The sequence below is a fragment of the Spodoptera frugiperda genome, chromosome 3, assembly GCF_023101765.2.
Source record: "Spodoptera frugiperda isolate SF20-4 chromosome 3, AGI-APGP_CSIRO_Sfru_2.0, whole genome shotgun sequence".
In the NCBI taxonomy this organism is placed as follows: domain Eukaryota; kingdom Metazoa; phylum Arthropoda; class Insecta; order Lepidoptera; family Noctuidae; genus Spodoptera; species Spodoptera frugiperda.
This window is the reverse complement of record NC_064214.1, coordinates 3,444,973-3,467,486: the sequence shown is the minus strand read 5'-3', so window position 1 is coordinate 3,467,486 and position 22,514 is coordinate 3,444,973. Positions and strand designations below refer to the sequence as shown.

Sequence of the window (22,514 nt, the reverse complement as noted above, 5' to 3'; positions counted from 1 at the left end):
TTTGTCAAATTTGTGATATCTTCTTAATTAGAACGTTCTAATTATTACGTTTAGAAATTTAATCAAAGGAGTCTATTGTACGGAAGTGTTTCTCTTTGACATTATACAGGGTGACTTTGAATTCGACGTATTCCTCTCGGGAGGTGATAATACAACTAATTTCCTACAAAATTAGCCCTGAGGTCCTTGGGCGGAAAGTGGCTAGTTTCTGAGATATTCAACATTTTTGGTTTTGGTAAAAAAATCCCGAATTGATCACAAAAACATCAATAAATAAAAAAATACTGGTTGGATTTTAGTAGTTTTAGTTTTAATCAGATGCCAATAGATCAGTTATCATTTATAAATACTAATAATGGCACAAATATCATTCGTTTTAAAATAGCAAGTAATTTCCTATCAAATTTTGTTTTGTGCCACTAATTAGGTCGATAGAAAACTGGATTTATTTCAAAAAAAATATATGACACTAAGCGTACAAACTATTAGAAAAACTTCCTTGGCTTATGTGCACTATCGAACTACTGTGCGGCAGTGGTTGGATACATCGGTTTTCAGGCGTTGGATTGACAGGGCAGTCCCACTACATGACTACATGGCATGCACAATGACCAGAACCTAACGCCGGTTGATTTTTACATGAAGACCCTTGTTTATACAGACGGAATAGGCCGTGTATCGAAATTCTTCTCCAAAACGTATTTGAAGATAATGACGAAATTAGACGCATATTCAGTCCAAGAGTGACCGTCATAGAGATAAGGAAGCGTGTTCGGGCATGTATTCGTCGTAGGGAAGGTTACTTTGAACATTTTTTTGCAAATAAAGATGTTTTTGAAATTGCCCTTTTCTCTTTACACTCTACTTATCATCAATTAATTCATTTATTTTTGAGAATGTTGTCAATAATTTTATGTTTCTGGATAGCTAATAAGCCAAGGAAGTTTTTCTAATAGTTTGTACGCTTAGTGTCATATATTTTTTTTGAAATAAATCCAGTTTTCTATCGACCTAATTAGTGGCACAAAACAAAATTTGATAGGAAATTACTTGCTATTTTAAAACGAATGATATTTGTGCCATTATTAGTATTTATAAATGATAACTGATCTATTGGCAACTGATTAAAACTAAAACTACTAAAATCCAACCAGTATTTTTTTATTTATTGATGTTTTTGTGATCAATTCGGGATTTTTTTACCAAAACCAAAAATGTTGAATATCTCAGAAACTAGCCACTCTCCGCCCAAGGACCCCAGGGCTAATTTTGTAGGAAATTAGTTGTATTATCACCTCCCGAGAGGAATACGTCGAATTCAAAGTCACCCTGTAGAAGAAAAGGTAGTACATAGACTATTCTTGTAATATAGATGATTGGTGGATGACGTTATTTAGTAGATTGTTGGCCAAGTAATTGATAAAATGGCAATAGGTTCCCCCCCCCCCCCTATTACATGGGACTTATAGCACAAATGGTGAAAAGTGGGTTTACATTGTACAGTGGCATGTCATGCCGTAATATGCACCACTGCCAACCCATTTGAGGATAAAAAGCGTGATGATTCATATAATGATTGATAAATCAAATTGGTTTTAAAAGGATGAAATGAAATGATTTCACATTAAAATAAAACTATACACATTTAAATATTGATAATTATAATTTATTGCAAAAATTGGATTGTCTTTCTATTAAAATAAAATGGATTGAAATAAGTTAAACACAATGTCTCCATCGCAGCATTGAGAGCATACAGTGTGAGTTAAGTAATAAATATTTAAAATTATATTTAAGTTAATGAACTATAAAAATAACAGATTCGAAAGTAAATCACAAATCGCTTATATCTAACTTAATTTTTAATAAATTATAAAAAGTACATAGACGCTAATAAAATAAAACATAATAGAAAATATGTGTTCCATAGGGATCGATATTGGGCCCTGTGTATAATATGTGTTCCACAGGGATCGATATTGGGCCCTGTGTATAATATGTGTTCCACAGGGATCGATATTGGGCCCTGTGTATAATATGTGTTCCACAGGGATCGATATTGGGCCCTGTGTATAATATGTGTTCCACAGGGATTGATATTGGGCTCTGTCTAAACTATGTTCTATTAAAATAAAAATTGTTGCGTTTAAGTAACTTGTCCACTTTGTAGGTGCATAAGATCCAGGCTCTAAACAATAAATCTATCCCTAAATGCCCAAATAAGGTAATTATGTTACTGAAGTTTGAGTCAAAATAATGTGATTCTTAGTGCGTTGTTCGTCTCTAAGATAACAAAATACATTTTCTAAATTACAGACATAAATAATTATTACATAATACTTGTATTGTGCTTTGGTAAAACATTTTGTTCATTTTATTGGTTCATTTAAAACCTTAAACCTACGATGTTTTCACTTAATCTAATTAACACTAAGTACTAAGTAACACTAACTAAGTATTTGCCCTATTTAGTGTCTTAACATTAATGATAAAATGCTGTATTTTCATGATAAGTACAAAATTGTTCTTGAATGTAAATATTATAGGTAGTAACTGTTGCTTTTTTAAAATTGTACTGTTAGTAACGGTAACTAAAAAAATTGCATTGTCGAAAATGTACTTCTATTACATAAAAACATATATTATATCTATAGTGTCACAGTCACCCTAATACGTAGATAAAAACATGCAGTCAAAGGTATCTAAAACTTGGAACTCATGCATGCATTGACTTGTAAATTATATTTTTAAATTGTACTTGATATCTTTTCTCAGAGGGCTTCAATACAAAATATTGAAGTAATCATTTAAGAAATGACAGTCTATGAATTTACTGGTGGTAAGTACAGATCGCTATTCGCAAAGAACCATTTACATGGCCACATCAGCAAAAAATCTGCAGTAACTATGACGTTACGGATTCTGGTAAGTACTCGTACTATTGATTAGTATATATCTGTAGTAGTAACAGTAACTTAATAGAATAATTTAAGAATAGAAGGTGAGCACGGAGGTGTGGTTGCCACGCACGAACATCATGGGCGGCATGTCGCGGCTCATCATCTCCAGCCACGCCATGTACAGAGGAGCAGACACTGAACCCTGCGATGTAACAATAGAGAAAATATAACTCTTATGATTCAGCTTTTTGCAGAAATAAGCTACAAGCTTAATAAAAATAAGAAAGTTTTAAACGTAGGAAAATTTAAGGCTAGATAGTAAAGTAAAAAAAAATTGGTAAGCATATTTAGAAAGGTTTTCTATAGATTCCCGTGGTTGCGACAAATAGATTTCTATTTTTCTACAAGCACAATACATACCGTCTACACGGACCAAGATAGCAGAAAAGAATTAGAGAATGAATAGCAGGAATACAATTTTAAGACAAGGAAGATATAGATCAGGAAATTGTCAAGTAAATAGATAAGGATCAGTTTAGATTTGGATACGAACCTTCCTAGGCATAGGTAGGGACATGACGACTAGACGAGCGTCCTTGGAGTTGGCCAGCAACAGTTCGCGTAGCCTCAGCTGCCGTTTCGTCTTCTCTGCTAACGTAAGTAGTTCCGTTTCGCTGATGCAACAGTCTGCAATAGAAAAAATATTTTGGTATTAAAATTTTGAGGATAGGGAATCCCTTTTTCTGTATTTTAAAGTTCAAAGGAACCATCAAGACAATGATTTTCATAAAGTAGTTACCCCCTGTGCAAAACCCCATTCAACTATTGAGTCTTCCTAAAATAACAACCTTCAACAATATTTTTCAACTAATAAATTGTTATCACCCTTACCTGGATTGGCAGATTCTTCAGTAAACTTTTTGGTAATATCTTCAAAAAGTTTCGTGGTTTCGGGCTGCGGCGGGTCTGTGATGTCCTGCACCATCGTTAGTGAAGAGTAGTCTATGCGGAACTTCGCCAGTAAGTTAGCCATACTAGAAAATAAAAGTTTTAAATATTGGAATATTTCGTGGACATTGATTCCTGAATGTAATTGTGATGTTCAAAATACCATGTACTTTCTATTACTTACTTTCTCTCTTCAAGCTCCATCTCGTGCAGTCTGTTGGCGAGCGCGAAGATCCTCAGCTTGCAGTTACCCCAAGTGGAACGCTGCGAGATAATGTAGGGCAGCAGGATCGTCAGCCCACCATCATCGTACAACCACCACACGTCCAAGGTACCTGCCTCCTGGATAAATATTCGAGAATTTAGTATTTGTCGTGAGAAATGAAATTCTGTTGTTTAGTAGTAGCGGTTATTTTTTTTTATCTATACTATACTAATACTATACTAATATTATAAAGCTGAAGAGTTTGTTTGTTTCTTTGTTTGTTTGAACGCGCTAATCTCAGAAACTACTGGTTCGATTTGAATAATTCTTTTTGTGCTGGATAGCGCATTTATCGAGGAAGGTTATAGGCTATAAAACATCACGCTATGACCAATAGGAGCCGAGCAGAGCGGGTGAAACCGCGCGGAAGTAGCTAGTATAATAATAAATGATCTCATGAGTTGGTAATTTACCTGCTTCCTTTGGAATATTGTCATCTGTGACAACTGGTCTTTGGACAACTCCAAGCCAGTGGACGTGTTGTACACAATCTGTCTGTGCATATCATTCTTCTTGTCTTTCTTCTTTCGTTCTTTCGTGCTGTTGGTTTCGGATATCGTGAACGACCGTGATGTCGACAACGTCAGTATACCTGTGCAGAAACATTTGATAAGGAAAATGATCAGCGGAAATCGTGTGCGTGACCTTTAGTAATGAACAGCACGTCCTTGTGCTGTTGTGTTTTACCGGAACAATTCCGGAAAATGTTAGGTTTTTAGTTACTCATACTTACTTTTATTGCGTCGTAAATAAAAGTCATGTATATCGGCCTTATTAAAAGTAAGTACTTACTCTTTAATAATGTGTCCTGATGATTCCATGAATGTTGGCAGCTGTATCTTATATCTATTAATTCTAAGGACTGTATTAGATAAGCTAGTACCACCACCATCCAGAGTTGGGTGTGCAGTACTTACTATCAGTAGCATCTAGAGACAACGTACTGGAGAGGTTGTGTCGCGGCTGGTCGGCGCTGGCGGCGCGCGTGATGTCGAGGTCGGAGTCCGCGTGCATGATGAGTGGCGCGCGCCGCACGCGCAGCTCGTCGTGCGACCCGCTCGACGTGCCCGTCAGCGAGCTGCTGGCTGCCGTCTCAGCACTCAGTGCACCGTAGTCCAGTCCGCCGCATACACGCACTATCGCCACTGCTAGACGACTCTCGAATGCAGTACTGCACAGAACAAGTGATATTGATAGACATTTATCAAGTTATTGTGATAGACAGTGATATTTCTTGAGTAAAAAGGAATGGTAAACTTACTGCAGCACATTAAAGTAAGCGACTAGATCTTCAGCTGGTGCGGTAGTCCAGTCAGCCTTGTAGCCCATGAGCAGCACGTTGGGTGCAAGGCGGCCGACGCCAGCAGCCTGCACGAGTGCGCGCGCACCAGCTTCGAAACCAAAGCCGTGAACGCGCGAGCAGAACGCGCGCACCTTGCGTAGCCGCAGCCATTCCGCATCAGCACGCAAGCGCACTGACCGCTCTTTGTATGACACGCGTTCCTGCAATTAGTCGTGTCTACATTACTTATCTGACTAACGGTGCACGTTGAAATGTTTAGGCTTAGTGTTTTCTAACTACTAGTGGTCGCGTAGTGGTCGAAATTCGACCATATACGATTTAATTTACAATACTACTTTCCATACGTTTAAGGATAATTTTTATTTCACAAATTGCTATTAGTTTTGTGAAATTCAAATTAATATATTCCGGCGGATCATGAATAACCAAACCTCCTTCAATGAGAAACCTCTTTTCATATGAGACGTGAGAATATCATCGCAATGTCTGTCAATTTTGACATTTTGTCAAATACGATGCTATGCATGGTAGTGTGTGTAATGTTTTATTTATTGATTTAATGTACTTTATAAGCATTATTTTTGAAAAATATTAGCATTTTTCACTTCTCCTACACATAAACTATAAGTGTACCAAATTTTATGCTCCTACGTCCGCGCAATTTTCGTAAAAAGGTTCCGAAAGTTTTTGCATCACGTATTAATATATAGATACCTGTGATATGTCTCCCACTATCATCAGCGAGCCAGCCTTTGTGATGAGGTTGCCCAGGTCAACCAACGCTGGTCGCGACTGTGGCCGACCTGCCAGCACCAGTAATTGTGGCCAGTAGTTCTTCACATGTTCGCCTGTCTTCGCCAAGTTGTAGGCGCTCGACAGAGCTGTCTTGTATATTTGGGCCTGAGTACTGCTACCCCAGTTTACGTCTGTAAATATGTTGTAAAACCAGTGTTACTAAAACGTTTAATTTAAATATTTTTAGAAGATGCATTTGTTGACAACCTCACAAAATACTTTTGATTTTACGTTCGTAATTGGCATAAATTACCATCAAAATAAGTATAGTTATCACGTGGTTTAAAACAAATGAATCCTTTCACAAAATCTGTACAGAATGACTCACATTGGTTCACGCGCCAATACTGTAGAGAATTCGTTTTATAATAACTTTCGGAAACGGGATTATATACAAAGGAACGTTGTAACGTACGGAGGTTACCGATATGCATCAAATATGTGCGAGTAAGGAGCCAATGATGCAATCATTCATGGAGTTCAGACGTCCAGTCCGGATTTAGATCGGGTCAACATCGGCTATTCTCGTTATTCCACTTACACTTTATGGTTTAGCTTAGTTACTACGTATATGTACATAGGTGCCTAGCCTACGTACATGTGTGGGCGGTGATACGGACGCTGTTGTTAAAACACTACTATTGCTTTTATAGAGCACTAGGAGCTCATTGTTAAGAGCTATTTTCTTCTGTGACTTTTAAATAAAACATTTTTTTATTTACTAGAACAAAAAGCAGACCTGTTGAAGGATAAGTTAGTACTTTTAATACTAACCAGGATCTCTATAGTGTACGATGAGGTAGAGAGTGAAGAAGATGGCGAAGGTCACTAGGGACATGACCCAGCTGATGAGCAGCATGATGGCCACACAGCTTAGGAACCCGATGAGAGACAGCCAAACGTTGTAATACTGCAAGTAAAGGAAAATGATGAACAACTTTGAAACATAAAAATCTACAAGTGATAAAATAGCTTTCTTTTTAAAATAAATGCTGTTGACCTCGTTTCGGCAGAATATCTTTAGGATTTAAATGAATGAAACTGGTTTGCTAATATACCTAAGTATATATGCTTGTTGTTGCTTGCCTAAAGTCGAAACTTATCGAATAAATTCAATCAAAAGCAGCTTCATTCAACTTTTGAATACTGTATTATGTACGTAAAAGTGAAGGAGTATTTGATAAGATTATACATTTAAAAACGACATTATGGTTAAATAAAATAAGGTATATTAGCAATCAGATTTCAGATTAATAGTCGGTTAGTGATACCTGTGTACCCTTGAAAACCCTTGGGATGTTTATTGTATTTTTGTGTATGATTCATTGTTATTGAATTTAGCGTTGAATAACAATGTAGGTATGATATTTATGGTTGTGCTTACTCTGAAAGTAGGTCGCCAACCCAGCGGTCGCACGAGTGCCGCGTGGAAGGTGCAGAAGTTAATGAGGGCGTACGATGCGAGGTAGAAGTTCGATATCAGCGGTGCTATCGTGTTCAAATCAGCTGTGGAACAAAATATGTATTTGATTTAGATACACTCTCTATACATTGTATTTAATATTCTGTTTAGTTTAAAGTTTAAAAAAGGCTTTTGAATTTGAGGAAATAATTAAGACGGTTTACTTGAAAAACACACTGTTTTACTCCTACAACTTACCAATAAGCAGAAAGAGCAAGGATACGAAGAAAGTAAGCACGTATCCTCTGTATGGTTCTCCGTACTTCCCATAGGGCTTGGAGAAGAAAATGAGTCCAGGGTATATTCGGTCGGTGCCCAGCGCTTGGATGAGACGTGGCACAGACAGCAGGTTGGTCAGAGCAGTGGATAACGTGGCTGCCCAACAACCACCGTAGATAAATGGACCCCAAGCCGACATCAGTTGCATGACCTGGTGATAATGGAGAATTAAATTTTGGTCTAAAGAAAAATAATTAGGAAAACAATTTGATTTAGGCTCTCCGCAGAACTGATATTGAGCAGAGTTTAGTTAAGACTCAGCCCAAAACCAGTTACGAAAATGGCATGAGAATGAAAAACTACTTGATTTTAGATCTCGTATCTTATAAATGTGCCTGTAAAACTTACCGAGTAACTGTTGTGCAGTCCATATTTACAGTTGAATTCAGTGCCGTTATTAGTGATGCAGCTGGCTAAACCGCTGTAGTCAACAACAGTGCCGTTGGCAAATACCAGGTCCGTCAGGTTCCCACTGGCGTCCCTCAGGGCACCACCGCCAGAGAACAGCACCATCAATGCATAGCTCACCATAGATATGAGCAGCGCTAGTAGTGTGCCTTTGGGAATGGCAGACGCTGGGTCCTGCAAATTTTCCAATTTTTATATTCAAAAGTTAAATATAAAATTCAAAAGGTAAAAATAGTGTGAAGTAGTATGTGTTTCATTTGAGATTTTGGAGGCTATCTAAAGTAAATTGTGATTTATTAGATTATTTATTTTAAGAGTTTTGAATTGACCAAAGATCACCTTTCAAGAATCATTGATGAAGTCATCCTCTTTAATAATATTTACAGTGTTCTACCGATTTAACTTAATTTACGGGGAAGAAATGAATGGCCCCGTAAATAAAAATACCCGTCCCGGCTTCGATGAACTAACTTACTTTCCCAGAATTGAGTGTTATTGTATATCTTGTTTATCATTTATCGTTTGGCAGGAATAGAGTTGACTCACAGCGGACACTATATCAATTGATTTTAATGAATCGATGAGTCTTCAAGCCAAGGAACAAGACACCGAAAAAATTGCGAGGTTAATTAAATTGAACTCCGCGTTGAGCTCGTTTCATTCGATTTGTGCCACGCGAATTTAACACATTAATTGAACTTTCAAATAATATTGTTACTGCTCGCATCACGTCTTTGTATGATTCGATTGTTTGACATTGCTATTGACTATTACCCCGGAGTGGCATCAAAATCTGGCTAGATTCAGTTTTGACAATCTGCCCCATCAAATCGTGCAGATGTTTCAATATCTCAATTATGTGGGGCAAAAATCATGTCCAAGAACAATTGAGGTGTATGTGCGATGCAATAATCGAGTTTTGGTCAACATATTTTTCCTCCGTGTCCTGTGTGGTATGACGTCACGTATCACTCAGGGTAGCTATGATGACACGCTGCGCTGAGAGTGACACAGTGACACTGGCCACTGACGTCACGTGCACAATGCGTGTGCTTCCCCGTGCAAACATTCATCACGAATACGTGTTTGAGAAGACCGATACAAATTAAATAATAATACATTTTATATTCATCCCTAATTAATATTCAAATCCTTTACAAATGTATAAAATAAAGAACATTATATTTATGTTGATGATAGCAAATTTGCATTTATGGCTATACATTACAACTCTTGATAGTATTAATTGATTTTTTAATATCATTTCAGTCGTTGTTTTATGGTCTACTCACTATAAAATATATACTTAGATACCTATTTACATTTTTCATTGTCAAACAAACAAGTACATGTTTATGAACATCTTTTTCAATAAAATGTCTTACCGCCGTACTGAGAGTCATTTAATGGTTACTTAATCCAATCCTTAGAAATGGTTTTCGATACAAAATCGTTACTAAGGAATAGTTTAAGTAATCATTAAATGTCTCTGAGTGCGACAGTTAGCATCGGTCGATGTTGTTAGTATTTTAATGATTCATTTGTTTGCCGTAAGCCCGTGACGTATAGCAGTGATGACGTCACGGTTTGCTGTCAATGACACTGAATACACGTGCTAAAGAATGTATGGAGTACGGGACCAAGGGATGTGGACGCTGGGCGTGCGTGCTCCGCTTCGCAAACATTGCTCGCGGATCGATTGCAATACCACGTGCGGATATACTACCCCGGCTTTAAATAGGGATTCTATTTATTTGTTTAATATTTCTTCTTTAATCATATTTTTTATACTGGTTGTATTGGTGTGGTCACTGAAATTCATTTCATAGTAATTTTTGTTTCACATATTTTTTTCAGTATAAGAAAGAAATCTCGATGTATCTATGTGTGTTACCTATGATCTAGGGCAGTACATGATCAGGACAGTTTTCCGTTAAACAAAATTGATTGTTTAATAGACTAATAATACACCCATACTTTAGATATTAATAAATAGGAACCTACTTGTAAAGGCGTAGGATGGCCCTACAAAGGTGTTCTGGGAATATAATAATAATAATAGTAGAAGGGAAGTACCTATGTATATCCAAGAACCAATTAACACGATATCCGCGAAACAATTACGAAAGTGGTAGCAGTGCCCTTAATATAGAACAGTCTGTTCCTGTTTCATTACGGGGACGTTTATAATATCATAACAATCAATATTATTTATAGGTAATAATGTTACCTGTACAATGTCGTTTTTAGTATTTTTGATATAACTTTTCATAGATATAAAAATATAATAGGTAGATTAAACTTTGCTTTACTGCGATCGGTTCTGCTTCATAAACCGAAGAACAGCGAGGCTATTCTCGCCCGTCATTGGTTGAGAATATTCTCACAACCAATGACATGACGGACCACGATCGAGTTCACTTCGAATTGACAATTACAGAATAGCCGACTTGTTTCGACTATTCAATCATCCCTCAACTCATAATTATAGATTGTTTGTTATCTCATTACGCTTTACCATCCATCAGGCGAGATAGCAGCCAAACGTCGACCCATTAAAAATAAAAAAAAAAGAAAAGACAAATCTATCTTCTAAGCTTATTTTCTTGAGATATTGCAAACATAACTAAACAACTTTAAAAAGAAATAAGTTTTATACATTCCATACCTTCAAATCTCCAGAAATGTTAGCTCCGGCTTGTATCCCGGTGACAGAGGGAAAGAATATGGCGAATACGCTGAAGAAGTCCTGGTTCAATCCCTCGCTGAACCGAAAGTCTGGTTTGAAGTTGGCCGACAGCGTGGCCGCTGGAATTGAGAGGAAACTCTTATAAACATTGACTGCTTGTTGTATAAACATTATAATTCGTTACTAATGTTAGGCCGAGGTTATACTAGAGTAAACTATTCACTAGAGTTTTTTTTAGGAGGTTGATTTATTCGATTCAATTAGAATTTTCACTATTTTTATTAGACGATCAAGGAAATGTTTTATGTAGATATTAGCTAATCTAACTAGGAGTTTATAAAAGTATGGTACACTCAGTATGGTGTACTCATAAAGCTTACGGACTGTCTGATTGTAAGCGGTCACCGTAACCTTATTGCTCACACCTCCAAGGTATCTATCAGTATTTTCCCACTTAATCATACAATAAAGAACTTTTCCTCAAATTATATCATCTGGTACCTAAATGACTAATTGTATGACGTCATCAGACACGAAACTTGAAGATAGGTTCTATAAGTACTTACAGCTTAGTCCGACGAATCCATTGGCTATTTCCTGATCGCTAGTCGGCCCCATTATAGTGCCGACTACGAAGTCCACCATAGCCCCCACGATAATGGCTATCAGGAAATTCTGTGGACAACAAAAAAAATGTTTGTAAAAGTTTGTTTTTAATTCGAAAGTATATTTTGAGGAAAACATTAAATGGCTTCTTCATTCATTGGTATTTCAAAATCAGAGTTCAGCAACTTGGGGACCGGTATTTCCAAATTTGGCTGTTATTTGTATTTCCCCTTTTTGAGATGTGAATGTGAATCCATATTTCTACATTTCTTGCGTAAATACGATGATGATGCAACCAAACCGCTACATCTATTTCTTATTATTTTTGTAATATGCCAACAGAGTAGAATTTTATTTAAATCGATCATCATTTATAGGTAGGTTAATAAATTTTTAATAACCTTAAAAATTCAATACCCAAAAGAAACAACAATAAATTATATTACCTACGTATAATAATCTATCATCTAAATAATCTCCGACAAAATACAAACTGAACTGTGAACATAGCTTTAGAACAACAAAATGTGTGTGTATTTGCAATAATTCTTGTAAATCATTAAATCTGTATGGAGTTGTGTGTTTATTATTATCAGCCAACCATGTTTGTTTACGTAGCAATGGTAAACTGTATTTACCATTGAACCACATGAAACATGTGTAGGACGATATCAATTAGGTCCCTGCTTTAATGTTGTTGATAGACGAAAGATTTAAAATGTTCAAATGAATATAATGCAAGCAATTACCATTATTGAGTTATATGTATTTTAAGACATCAAAGTCAGAGTCAAAGTCAAAGCATTTATTTCAATCAATCCTTATTTAGGCACTTTTGAAACGACATCACCATGTCTAGTTAAATTTCCGTTGATCATTGACGTTCGATTCTTTCATAAAATAAAAAAAAATAACCGACTTCTAAAAAGTAATTATTTTTAGTAGTAGTAGCCATATGTACCGATAAGTAACCCACCCACTGATAGGGTTTCAAAAGATGTGTCAAGTCAAGTAAGCTAACGAACTGGCAGTGGTGAAATGAGCCCTAAATGTACCGTAATCATTAAGTCATGAGAGTTTAATGGTTTTCTTTTCTAGCAAATTGCATGTAATAGAGAAGAAAAGCGATATTAATAGCATTCAATTTTTTTCCTTCCAAATAGGTATCATATTATACATACAACGTCACGGTAGGCAGAGGTGCACATTACGGCACGAAATGCCGCTATACAATGTACACCCATTTTTCACCACTTCATATCATAGGTATCATTTATCACAGGCGAATCAGTAACTGTTTACCCGCCCTTTAAGCAACAGCTATTTTAAAACTGGACTTTGAATTGGGTAAGGTCGCTACTAGCTCTCCGTGCATATAAACCCTGCTTCCGAAATATGTTCCGAGAATAACTACAGTGTACAGATGTAAACTACAGTCGTTTCTATGACACAACTTCATTACTAATTATGCTATATGTACCAAGGATTGGCCGCAAAAAAGCTTTAAACAGAGAGGAGTGGAAGGAAGGTAGGATGGCCTTTGGCCTGCAGTAGGACTATCATGGCTGAAATCTAAATCTAATCTACCAATATTCCTTTTTAGATTAAAAGTCTCGAATTCTGCGTGTGACAGACACACAGAATTGCAATTCGAGGTTGATAATTAGAGACGATTCCGCTTCTAAAATGATCATCATCAACTCCATCTTTTTATATTATTTCCGTACCTATTAGGGTTCGTTAGAGGTATTCATGTCAGATCCTCAGCTAAAACTTCTTCGTCAAGAGATCTAACAATCATCATATCATATCAGCCATAAGACGTCCACTGCTGAACATAGACCTCTCCCAATGACTTCCAGATGGGCCGGACGGAAGCGACCTGCATCCAACGGTTCCCTGCGACCTTAATCAGGTCTTGTGGGTGACCTAACAATGACCTAATGAAAATAACTGCTTCCTTAGTTAAATAGTGGAATTCAAGACGTGCTCAAAGGACCAAAAAGGTTTTGTGTGTCATCATACTAATTAAAATAAAACCTTTTAAAGTAATTTCCCGGGTGGACGTTCAGAGCCGAAAACCAACACTGCGTGCCAACCCATACAAATGAAAGGCAATCAGACAAAAAGCTAATTCACGAACAACCCGTGGATTAAGTACTTTCGACTATAATTTGCGGAGAGTTCCACAATACTTGCTTATACTCAATTAATGTTATTAACTCACAGGATATGACGACATTTGCCATCGTCCTTTGTGCTTCATCATATGATATACGGAATGAAATGGAAATAAAATTCTATTTTACTTGAACATGACATGTTTTATATACGTCATTACGTGCATGTTGTAGGTAACAGGGTTATCTTTTAAATGAGGTCTATCTTGCGACTAGTATCAGGAGCATTTTAGTGAGATAAAAATCCTACAACGTCTATACTCTTCTTCCTTCTCAAAAGCTTAATGATTTACCAAATAAGCACTATTTTAAGTAAAACTATCAAATAACAATACCGTATACATCAGACTAATATTATAAATGTGAAAGTTTGTTTAGGTATTTGTCCGTCAATCACGCTGAAACTACTGAACGGATTAGGGTGACAGGGTGATAACCCAAGTCAACTCAAACCTTGTCCACTGCGAACGCGGGCAAAGCCGCTGTAAGAAACTAGTCTGCTATAAGGAAATAGGTATCATTATTTATATTGCTTGTAAAAGTTAATACAGTTCCGATAAATGCTCTGTCCATAACTATCCTTGTTTGCAGCATGTAATTGTTTGTTTGCTAAAAGACTTCGCTGCTCGCTAACAGTGCAATGTGACGAGCGGTGGACAGTAACATGACGTGCAATAGAAATGCATGCATTGTTATTTTATTATTTGTCCCTTTATGTACCTATCACGTTGTTAGACCGTACTGATACTCAGTTTATTTGCACGACTGAAGCAATTTGTATTTTCCGCTGTAGGTATGTTCACAATTTGTACTGAAACCTGTTGAGCTGCTTATAATAAACGCGGATACCTACTAATTTGTTTAGGATCGTTAATATAAAAGCAACAAAATTTAGACCATTAGAAATGGTCTAGAGATCACGTGTTTTAGAAATTTAGGATTAACAAAGTTGCCGCTCGCTCAAAAACGTGACCAGACTGTAATCGACGTAGAGAAAGAAACAAGTTTTCGGTTTTTTGGTACATATGTACCCATGTATATGTTTACATACAACCGCTATTCGAACACCAACCTGTTGAAAGACTTCTTCGAACTTCTTACGAAAAGAACAAAAGTAATACTAACGCCACGCAATGAGTTTCATCGTAAATATTGTTTACATATTTTTATATTTTCAAGGTTCAAATAGATTCGAGTACTACACATTACTCGAGGCTACAAAGAATGAAATGAAAATAACTCTTTCATAATCCTGTAGTACTAGTACACGCATATAGAAAACGTGGCGTAAAAATGTTCATATTTTCAGTGGATAAGTACAAAGTTTTACGTAGTAATGGAATAACACATTTCATCCAATTTTCCTGGAGGTCGCAGGGAGTAAATGAATACTCTATTGATTGTGGGTTGAAGGACGGTTTGTTTACATCGAGAGAGGTCAATTGGGGCTGAACAACTTGGCAAGCTATCGCAACGAGGATCGAACGAGCTTTTTAAACACCCTGTACCTAGTATTGCGTGTTTTCTTTCATTAAATATCGCAGTGTTAGCGTCTCCTGGGGCCATTGTAGCATAATATTGCTAAATGAAAGTTCTACTGTCTCTATTCGTCAATGAAACTTTCATTTTACTACACGTCTAGTCTACCTACACGTTTTTTTTTTGGACAATCTGGCTAGGTGGTCTAGCTATTCATGTTTTAGATATATCGTCATATACATTTAACTTCCAATAACATTAAATGGAAAATGGGAATAAATTCCACAGTTTTATTATAATAGTGCGCCACATTGTAGTCGGTGGGTGGGCGGTGTGCGCGGTGCAATTTAAAGTGAAGCACGTGTACTGAAGCCTGCGAGCATGATTGTTGAATCGATGTAAATCATATCAGGAAATCTATTTCTAGCAATTGGCAATACAAGCTCGTGACCTGCGAACGAATTTTGGCCTGATTTATAGCCATAGGACATTTATGTAAAAAAGTCAATTAACATGACCGTGAATCGTAATATTTCGTCGGCTATTAAATCTATTATTAGTCCTATCAACAGTCTAGAAAAAATGTTTATCGTCCAACGAATTATAACGATATTGAATTGATTATGGCAACAATAAAAAATTACATGTAGTTATAAAAGTGCTAAGTAGATATTTAAGGAACAAATTCTTGTATAACTTAAACACCTACGAAACGAAAAGGAGCAAGTAAGTGAAAGTTTTCTTCGAATTGCAGCCAAGCCTTTACACATCTGTCTCGCCAAAAACAAGTAAAGAATCAGTTTGCTTAAAGCATTCAAGTCATATATAGTATCAAATCATACTATATAGTATTAGTTCAACTTTTATCAACAGTATTGAATCTATTCTAAACTCACCTGTGCTTTACTTTCCCAGTCCATGCCAACAGCACAGATGAAGCACATGACGACCAGCGCCACGGCTCCCACGATCCTGACGTCATTCAGTCCACCATCAATTATCTTCAGGTCATAACTCTTCAGAAGGTCATTCAAGGAGTCGCAGAAACCAATCGTATTCATACTGGCTGCGACTGCGTTGGCGAAGGCAAAGATAATGCCCACTGAAGCACCGAACTCAGGACCCAAGGATCTTGAGATTATGTAGTAGATACCACCTGTGGGATGAAAATTGTTTTAGGAATAATTTTATCTCATGTTTGCCCTTTGCAACATTAAGCCCAATAACAGACGAAAATCTCTGAAAGAGCAGATTATGCACCACTTTCTAAAGTGTGTACTTTTTTACCACTTTAATTTGTCCTAAATTTTATACAGTTTAATTTTTGAATCACCTATCATATTGACTTTCCTACGTCACTACCCGATTTCCCAAAATGATTCTCAAGTTTTAGTTATTCAAACATACATAGAAAGACTGTATTGTATAGTATACCTTCCGTGATCATACGTCGCAGATGTTAATCTTAATAGAGATTACTGTGACCTATTGTGTAAATGACGTCATATTATTTAGTAGCACTGTGTTACTAAGTCGTTACTTTTCTCTGGTTCACACAAAAGGCTAAAGGAACCACAACTTCATTGTTTACATCGTGCTCAACCTTGGTGCACTTGTTATCCAACGTCGTAAATAGGCCGAAGTCAATCAGTAAAGACAGGAGACAACTGGCTGTGGAAACTATTTGGTACCTATCTAATAGAGCAAAGACTATTTAATGACAGTCTAGCTGAGAGAAGTGATCATTAAGCTATACCGTAACTCTTAGAACTAAACACGACAGACAAGGCTATAATTTGAGAGCAGTTAGGTGAGGAGTTGAGGACGTTTGCCTCAGCTATATAAATAGCAGCTTTACGAGGACTTTAAGGCTCGGACCATTCCATGCCAATCTAAACAGTGCAACGGCAAGCAACAGTGGAAATCGAAAATGAATTCCCAAGAATCGCTTGCTAGCAGGCGATGAGTCACGTCGCTGCATAAATAGTTATTGGTGTAGATGCCAAGATATGTACTATCACTCAATAAGTATTCGTAATTCAATTATCTTTGATTCATTTTACAAAGAAATGTACCAATCATAACAAAACTTCTGGAATCGATTGTAGAATAGAAAATATCCATCAACTAGATGGTTCTGCCTACGACTGATCTAGAACACAATTTAATTTCTCTCAGACTTGTAGAACCGGTAAACATTTGAATTTTGACAAACAAATATAAAAACTTTAGCAAACCTCCTTTTACTTCTCCATTGGTGCATATAGCGCTCATGGAGAGTGTTGTGATGACACACACGAAGGCAGATATGGCGATGATGACCAGAGATAGTCCGATACCCGCTTGAGATACTACCCAGGATATGCGGAGAAATAGCATCACACCCCAGATGTTCAGCAGACATGGTATCAGCACACCCTAGAAATTAATCATAGCTTTAATGTCATCGTTGTACCTTGAAAGAATATTTAGCAAAGGACTCTTTTTAAACGTAAATAATTCTAAGAGAAAGAAGAATAAAACAAGTTTTGAACTACAATCAGTAAATGTCAGGAATCTTTTTTATGAAAGTAAGTTTGAATCAGGATTTATCTTGAAAGAAAAAATGTGTAAGTAAATGATAGTTCCTGAAAAACGAATAAACTTACTTGAATCCATCCTAATTTTATTCCAATAGCAGGTGTCGGTGACTTTGTATCTCTCGTCTGTTGTTGTTGTACTTTCTCGTCCTGCAACAAAATGTACCGTTAATTTTATTTAATGGATTCTTGTCATTGACTGACCATTTAATGGCAAAATAAAGGTGTATCTAATCGGCAACAATATGTGTAAACATAAATCAGTAAATTTATTGTTTCTGTCGTGTGTGATGCAGATGATTATCATGGATGTAATCAGACCGGTGAGTGGCAGGTGACGGCATTCGCCGCCATGATGGGAACCGGCTGTCCCGCACTCGTGTATAATCTATGCCATAACAATGCGCTTGTGTATTGTTCCCAGACGTGGCGAATCAACGTGTCTCGTGACCGCCATTAGGTTTATTTTGTTTACATAACAATAAACATTACCTATTTATGTTTATATCCTTACGGAAAACTTAGATTAGACTGGGAAGGGTGATAACCCTTATTGGATTGTGGAGGGTAGTCGATCCACGAAAAATATTGACATACAGCCAAATCTGGCTCAAACTCAATGCCGATCCCAAACACTATTTACGAAAAGTACTGGAGAAAAAACATTAAAGTTTTCTCAACCAAATATTTATTTAAATGTTACTTAGATAAAGTTTTCCCATTTATTCAGTAGCCAACGGAAATTTCCGCAGATGAAAAATGTTTTGCATAATAAATATGCATATTATAATGATCACTGTCTGCTGCATCTGCTGTATGTAACAAGCCGCGCACCGAGATTACAGATCACTCAATATTTTGGGTCAAGTCAGCCCGCAGCCGTGACGTCATCACCAGAGCTTTTAGATCCTCGCCTAATACATTTCTATAGTAAATACCATCGTACGAAAACATTTTAACACATATAACCTTAATTTAAATAACATATACACACTTAAAAGTACTCATATTATTTATGGCTAAGTAAAAAAGTGTATAGATTGTAACGCGAGTGGTTGTTCGTTGGCCAAGCTCTCAAGTGCGCCCGCTTGTACGGCGCGGCTTGCTCCGGATCGCACCGGTCGAATCCGCCGCATACTCAATTTTCCTGTTCCACATGCAAAACATTATAAGGCTTATCGATACTTATCTTTGCTGTTAAACTTAGTGGGCAATCGTTTATTGTTTAATAAGTATCTGATTTACTTCAATTCCTTTGTTTTTGTACGTATGTTTCCATGACGAGCACATAATATTTATTCTTTTGTTTCATCGTTCATGTAGCAATCCTGCTTATTACACAATATTAGAGCTGTATTCCCTGACACTGTAAAGCCCTATGTAATGTGGATCGAGCTTAGCTTTACCGTCCCGTCCGTAAACTAATTATATGTATAGGTAATGTATTCCTCGTACTTAGGAAACATCAATTCTACGCGAAGGTACCAGGCAGCAGTTGTATTAAAAGCACTAGAACAAAATGAATATCTATCTGGAAAAATATTATTAAACCTACTTTTTAACCTCGCTTTTCTTTTTCTAGGAAAATATTTCCCTTAGAAGTCCTTTTTACGGCAACGTCCATCTTATTAAGGTATTATCGTTTATTAGTAGTTTGGCATTCTTTGAATCTGATATATGAAACATAAACTAGTCTATTACCGACAGTTTGTATAAATGCAATATGCACATAAACCTGCTTGGTTTGTTGGCACAATTAATCAGGAGAAAATAGATGCACCGCATTGTGTGCAAGACCAACGTTTGAAAGGGCTACTGATGCTTTGTTCTTAGAGTAGTTTATTTCGTATTTATTTATAAATGTACTAATTTAATAACGCTTAAACTGAAGATGCATGGTGAATCGAAACTGATTATAAAACTTTTCCCAATCTGAAATGAAGATTTTCAGCGATATCTGGAAAACAGGAGATACATAAAAAGAAATGTTTTTTATGACTAAACCAAATTCGTACAAAGTTTGAGTGAATTAAGTATATATAAATATAGTTTCAGGGAATAAAAAAGTTAAATGGCGGACGAAATTAATTATTTATTGGATACCTACTATTTAGTTACCATATACTGCTTATTTATATCTAGTACTCAGACTGGAGTTTCATTAAATGCTATCTTTACAAATCATATCCATATAAGTTTATTGTGCATTGTCTGTATAATAGTGCAGTCAGATCAGATAGGTAATTATCGTTGTAATAATGCGGATAGCGACTAGCAACTGTAAGGAGTAACTAATCCTTATCATGGAGGATGCGAAGTGATGAAAATCGAGCTCCACGACATACTACTGCTATATCCAGCAATATTTGAAAATAACCTGATTGACAATACGACATTATTAGATACCCAATATAATTATAATAGCTGTGTCTTCGATAGGTATGCCAATTCTATATATACATATATGGAAAAATTAAAGTAGGTTTATAACAAAAAAAAATTGTGACACAAATATAATTTTGTATTTAATATGAGAAGAATAATAGTGGATAGTTGTTCTGAATTTAAACATGTGCACACAGTATTATAAATTCATAATTATGTTCTGCAAAAAGAAAATTTTCCCAAAACCGAGAACAGATTTTATGCTCAGCTTTATAATTACGGCAAAATAATTACATACATAAAAATAATATGTACATAATTCTTTCCTATACGGCGAAACATGGAACGCTAATATAAATGTTGTCTAACCGCTAACGACACTTTGATTGTATGAGATCAATAATCGTAATGACGGGTGCTGCATGAGATGACATTGGCTTTTTGGTGAGAATTCACAAAACAATTATGGCTTTCAAGGCTAAAAGGTCATTACATAGTGGAAAATTTATGATATAGTCTGCTTAGTAACTACCTACATACTTATATATCCTACCCTTTCCTTTAAGGGGGGGAAATCATCCAATGGCTTGTCTCGCCTTGGGCGAGGCGATGGGGAGGGTTAAACTCTTACTAACTAAAATACATCCCATTCCTACTCCTGCTTTTCAAGCCGGAACCCCGGTAAACCCTATAAACGCTAGGTAGTCCGCAGTTCCGGATCAGGGTCCTAAATTACTAGGCACAGCTAATACTTGAATTAATCTGAAGAAGAGCAGTTTAACTCTGTCCCATTGTAGGTAAGGATAATTTTAGCTTTTAGCCTTCTTAACTTACCTCTTCAGTAATAAGATGATCTCCATGTAGCTCTCCAAGACTAGGCCTTTTCAAAGCTCTCTTCGAATTCCTATAATTGTCCAATCGTGGCAGAGCTTCTCTGGTAAGTTGGGCCAATGAGCGTTTTCTTCTCCATCCAGCGTCATGCAGCCATGTGTCTGATTGGCCATTGTTTCCTGCTCCTCGTTCTACGGTCTCAGCAGACGTTCGTAAAGGTCTGGTGATGATATTGGCTCCCATGTGGATGCCATTCTTTTTGGATTCTCCCTCCACGGCGGAGACAGTAAACCTAGTGATAAAGAAATAAATTTAAACCAATTTTTAATTTTGTGCTGTTTGGAAGTTGCAGCAACAATAAATTTATTATGCGTCCCTAAGGACCAAAAAGGACCAACTTTTATTTTAATCAAGTATTTTGATAATTTAAGAGAGATTTTATGAAAACTGGTAACAGGTTTATTTTACACTTAATTACTAAAATTTTTATAGAATTATAGGCAGATTAAAGTACTATAAATACATTAAATATGCAGCTTACCTATTTTCTTCCATATTGATGTCAAATCGGTAGACTACCGGAAGCTACACTTGTACGACACTACCTCTCGTAGCTTTATTGTGACGAAATATTTCCTTGTTGTTTCCCAAAACCACATAATTTTGTTTCGCACTATATCTGAAAAGAAAGAAAGAAAAAAAATTATGAACTACACCAGCTGAGTTAACTTAGAGACTATTTTCAAAAACAGTTTTTTTTTTAAACTAGATCTACTAGATATGTTAAAATAACATTACAAGTAATTTAATTGATTGTTTTATTACTACAACTGTTTTCATAATGTAGAAGTAGTAGTATACGTTGGAAAACTCTAGGGATTACGTTTCATACATGAAATTTTTTGTGCCCTGTAATAGTCAGCTAACACGACAATATGTTATCAGTCTCTGTACTCTACTTAATTACTTTAACGTTTTCTTTAGACATAGTTATGTACACGATTAATGTAATAACTATAAGTACGTCTAGCTTCACCTCAAATGTATGAAATAATTAAAGTAAATGATATTTACTAGGTAGGCATGTGAAATTAAACTAAATGTGTCGGCTGATGGAAAATTTTCAGTATCGTTTGCCTCTTGTTTTAATTTCTTTATTGGTATTGTCTGTCATTTTGGAAAATATTCTATACAACCATTTAACTACTGCAAGTTATTTTAATCTCAAATCTACATTATCTGAAGTTTACCATTAACTTAACCAAAGCTTCTTTTACTCAAGCTTTTTTTAAAAATAGTCAAGTTATCGCAGTTAACTTAACTCATGAGTTATTTCACGTAATATTTAAATCACCCAGATTTTAAAAATAAAATTTCACAAGTTTGTCGTCTAGAGTCTAGATAA

At 36.2% G+C, this 22,514-nt stretch overlaps 1 protein-coding gene across 2 annotated transcripts in view; it reads right to left on the bottom strand.

The window, feature by feature from the left end:
- Positions 1 to 1,644: 1,644 nt before the first annotated feature.
- Positions 1,645 to 22,514, bottom strand: part of LOC118274260 (bumetanide-sensitive sodium-(potassium)-chloride cotransporter) — a 30,966-nt gene continuing 10,096 nt past the window's right edge. Inside the window, exons 2-20 of one of the 2 annotated variants that reach the window (XM_035591704.2) lie at positions 21,651 to 21,788; positions 21,113 to 21,401; positions 17,963 to 18,043; positions 17,552 to 17,732; positions 16,211 to 16,470; positions 11,616 to 11,724; positions 11,029 to 11,168; positions 8,301 to 8,534; positions 7,872 to 8,103; positions 7,596 to 7,717; positions 6,986 to 7,121; positions 6,131 to 6,342; positions 5,375 to 5,616; positions 5,031 to 5,284; positions 4,527 to 4,705; positions 4,033 to 4,190; positions 3,792 to 3,934; positions 3,454 to 3,587; positions 1,645 to 3,102 (exon numbers count right to left, since the gene is read on the bottom strand). In XM_035591704.2, the coding sequence (XP_035447597.1) occupies positions 2,989 to 3,102; positions 3,454 to 3,587; positions 3,792 to 3,934; positions 4,033 to 4,190; positions 4,527 to 4,705; positions 5,031 to 5,284; positions 5,375 to 5,616; positions 6,131 to 6,342; positions 6,986 to 7,121; positions 7,596 to 7,717; positions 7,872 to 8,103; positions 8,301 to 8,534; positions 11,029 to 11,168; positions 11,616 to 11,724; positions 16,211 to 16,470; positions 17,552 to 17,732; positions 17,963 to 18,043; positions 21,113 to 21,401; positions 21,651 to 21,664 (3,234 nt within the window). In that variant the 5' untranslated portion in view covers positions 21,665 to 21,788 and the 3' untranslated portion in view covers positions 1,645 to 2,988. The remainder of the gene's footprint in view (positions 3,103 to 3,453; positions 3,588 to 3,791; positions 3,935 to 4,032; positions 4,191 to 4,526; positions 4,706 to 5,030; positions 5,285 to 5,374; positions 5,617 to 6,130; positions 6,343 to 6,985; positions 7,122 to 7,595; positions 7,718 to 7,871; positions 8,104 to 8,300; positions 8,535 to 11,028; positions 11,169 to 11,615; positions 11,725 to 16,210; positions 16,471 to 17,551; positions 17,733 to 17,962; positions 18,044 to 21,112; positions 21,402 to 21,650; positions 21,789 to 22,514) is intronic. The other variant, XM_035591705.2, reaches the window with a different exon arrangement.